Source organism: Cryptotermes secundus, unplaced genomic scaffold (assembly GCF_002891405.2).
Source record: "Cryptotermes secundus unplaced genomic scaffold, Csec_1.0 scaffold117, whole genome shotgun sequence".
NCBI lineage: Eukaryota > Metazoa > Arthropoda > Insecta > Blattodea > Kalotermitidae > Cryptotermes > Cryptotermes secundus.
The window spans coordinates 2,460,728-2,463,950 of NW_019737981.1; the positions used below are offsets into that span (position 1 = coordinate 2,460,728).

At 35.0% G+C, this 3,223-nt stretch overlaps 1 protein-coding gene across 5 annotated transcripts in view; it reads right to left on the minus strand.

The window, feature by feature from the left end:
- LOC111870557 (L-threonine ammonia-lyase) overlaps positions 1 to 3,223 on the minus strand; it is a 22,745-nt gene that overhangs the window by 8,810 nt on the left and 10,712 nt on the right. For all 5 annotated transcript variants that reach the window (XM_023862936.2, XM_033753892.1, XM_033753891.1 and 2 more), the window contains one exon: positions 580 to 650. In XM_023862936.2, coding sequence (XP_023718704.1) covers positions 580 to 650 — 71 coding nt within the window. The remainder of the gene's footprint in view (positions 1 to 579; positions 651 to 3,223) is intronic.

The following is a 3,223-nucleotide window of genomic DNA, read 5'->3' on the forward strand; positions in this document are numbered from 1 at the left end:
AGGTCGGTAGGTAGGCGGGCAGGTGGGTGGGTGAGTGGACAGGCAGGGGGGTGAGTAAATACATATTTGAGTAGTTATTGTCAATTAACTAATCAGTCAGGTAGTTAGTTAATTAGGTGGGTAGTTAAATACTTAGCTATTTACTCTGTCAGCCAATCCATCAGGCAGTCAGGCAACTAGGCAGGAAGTTATTTGATAGTACAAATGGTTAAGTATTTGGTTATGCACTTCATCATTTTATTAAGAAGGCAGTTAAATAGTTATTCACTTTATCAGTCAACCACACAGTGAAAAGTTCAATAAGCAATGCAGTGAGGTAGACAGTTATTTAGATAGAAGAATAATTTTTTTTTCCAGTAAGTCTGGCCATTAATTAGATAGACAGTTAAGTAATCAGCATTTATTAGTCACTCATTCAGTCAATCATACAGTCAGCCATGCAGTTAAGTAGTTATTTACTTTTTTTCAGCTAGTCAGATAAGTAGACAGTTAATTAGGTACATGGGCACTTAAGTATGTACTACTTACTTTGTAATTAAGTTAGACAAATCAAGATGTAATGTGTTCTTTCCAACTTACCTGCCTGTATACTGGAGGAAATCCTTTTTGAGATACACATCCATTCCTGTAAGTTCTGATAAGTGGGACCTCTGGAATAAAAAATGTTGTACATATGAATTAGGATCAATACTGTAAAAAGAATTAGAACCATCACAGTCAGCTGAAGTTTCTCATCTTCAGTTCCATTAAAAGAGCTCATAATATTTGACAGAGTGTGTTCAAAGATGGCTTGGATTCAGAGTGTGATGTGATGCCCCAACCATGTGTGTGTTTATTATTCAACATATTACTTATTCACCATCTTACGCACAATGCACCCTTCTAAAACTAATTTAAAATTTATTATATCACAAAATGCGTCTTTTTAAACCTCATTTAGAAGTTTCTCTACACTGCACTACATCTTTCGACTGATATTGGTCAGCATCAGGTGTTTAAAATTGTTGGTGAAAACTGCCGTGCTTCCATTTTGTGATTCTAACATTTGATGTGTAGTTGCATCTACACATTCATAGTCTAGACAAACAACACAACAGGAAGAGTCACCCAGCAACATAGACTATATGAGCATGGTAACTGAAAGTTTAATCTTATGTTCACAAAAGCTGGCTATAGGACTTCTCCCTCACAGTAGACTTCTCTACAGTCTGTTATCATCCTTACATTCAATCTAGGTATAAATAGAAACAAAACATACATATAACTAAATTATCATACAGTAATGGCTCTCTCTGTCTTAATTTACAGACATGAAAACCATTTCATTAGTATAACTTACAGATGTGCAACTAAGGCAGAAGAAATGAGACTGCTGAAATATGCCAGCATTTAAACACTTCTTGTATATCAAAATAATTTTCATGTACATACTAGAATACCAACCAATGAATGACTCTCTGATCACATTGCCGATTATAAAGAAACAGGCAGAAGAGAAATAAGAGACCAAGAAAGAGATGGGAACACTTTTTCAGCAAATTTTTCACTGACGTTAGAACATCAACAGATTCATAATGTTCCAGATTTAAGTAACCAACTGTGAATGCTGATTGAAGGTTCTTTCCTTATTTCCCTAAAATTTTTAGCTTCCAAAAATGGTTACCATAACCAGGAATAGTAACTATTCTATGGCAAGTAATTGCTGGTATTTGAAGTGAATCTGAACATTGTAATATTTTTAACCAAATGTGTTGTGAGCATTGTTTCAGTAATAGCAATTTCCATGTCTTTTCATTTGTCTGACCATCCAGGTGTCCACACAACTCTATGCATGTCCACGTGTTTAAACTTGAGAATTTGGTTTTTGATGAAAGAGATTTTCATCACAAATTTGAACTTTAAAATTTCCTATGATCAGTAATAGCAATATGGTCAATTTATGAATTTGTGAGATAGGAGCAATATTAACACAACTAACAAACTGCAGTATCAGTGGTAACAAACATTAACCATAGTAATCATATGAAACAGTAATAATAAGAATCGTAGTAACAGCAACAAAACAACCAAACAAAACAAAATAAAACAGCAACAACAGTAATGACAGAAACCCAAGTAACCACAGTACTGTAGCTTTAGAAAATATACATGCATTCAAAAGCAAATTCAGAATATTGAAGTGCAAAGAATGCATGTGTAGGCTATGTACATTCTAGCACAGACAGCACCTACCCAGTACTGTTGTAGTCTAATAAAAATCACAGTACACCATCACACAAACCCTTATTTTCAATAAGATACAGTCAGTTCTATAACATCTTTTGGTCTTCAAGACCATCATCAAGTGGAAGTTATTACAAGATTGTTCAAAGACAAGATGGATCTGGCTCAAAAACATTAATTTATCTAGTAACCTTTATAAAATTATATTCTGTGTACAGTTCTGGTAGGTTCCGAACAATTTTATAACCTAGAATCATAAGCCACGGTTCAATGAAGGATGCTCAAAATTATTAGATTAAAGAAAGTAGGCCAAATTGCAGTGGTTACAGGATTCAAGCGAGTTAATGGGGATAATCTGAACAATATAACACGTGAAACCAGCAGGCATTTCAGGAACAAAAAGAGGGAATATCTGAAAGACAAAATTGATGAGCTTGCAATGAACAGTAAGAACAAGAATATTAGAGACCTGTATAGGGGAATAAATGACTTTAAGAGGGGTTACCAGCCTAGCAGTAACTTAGTGAAGGATGAGAATGGTGATCTGCTTGCAGATTCCCACAACATTTTGAATAGGTGGAGGAACTACTTCTCTCAGTTATTGAATGTACATAGGGTCAGTGCTGTTAGGCAGACAGAAATGCACATGGCTGAGCCGTTAATACCTGATCCTAGCCCTTTTGAAGTTGAAAGTGCTATTGCAAAATTGAAACGGTATGAATCGCCAGGTAGTGATCAAATTCCTGCAGAACTTATTCAAGCAGGAGGTGAAATATTACATTCTAAAATCCACAATCTAATTACTTCTATTTGGCATAAGGAAAAATTGCCTGGTCGGTGGAAGGAGTCTATTATTGTACCAGTTCCCAAGAAGGGTGATAAAACTGACTGTAGTAATTATCGGGGGATATCACTGTTATCAACTGCATACAAAATTTTATCCAATATTCTTCTCTCAAGGTTAAGTCCATATATAAATGAAATAATTGGGGATCATCAG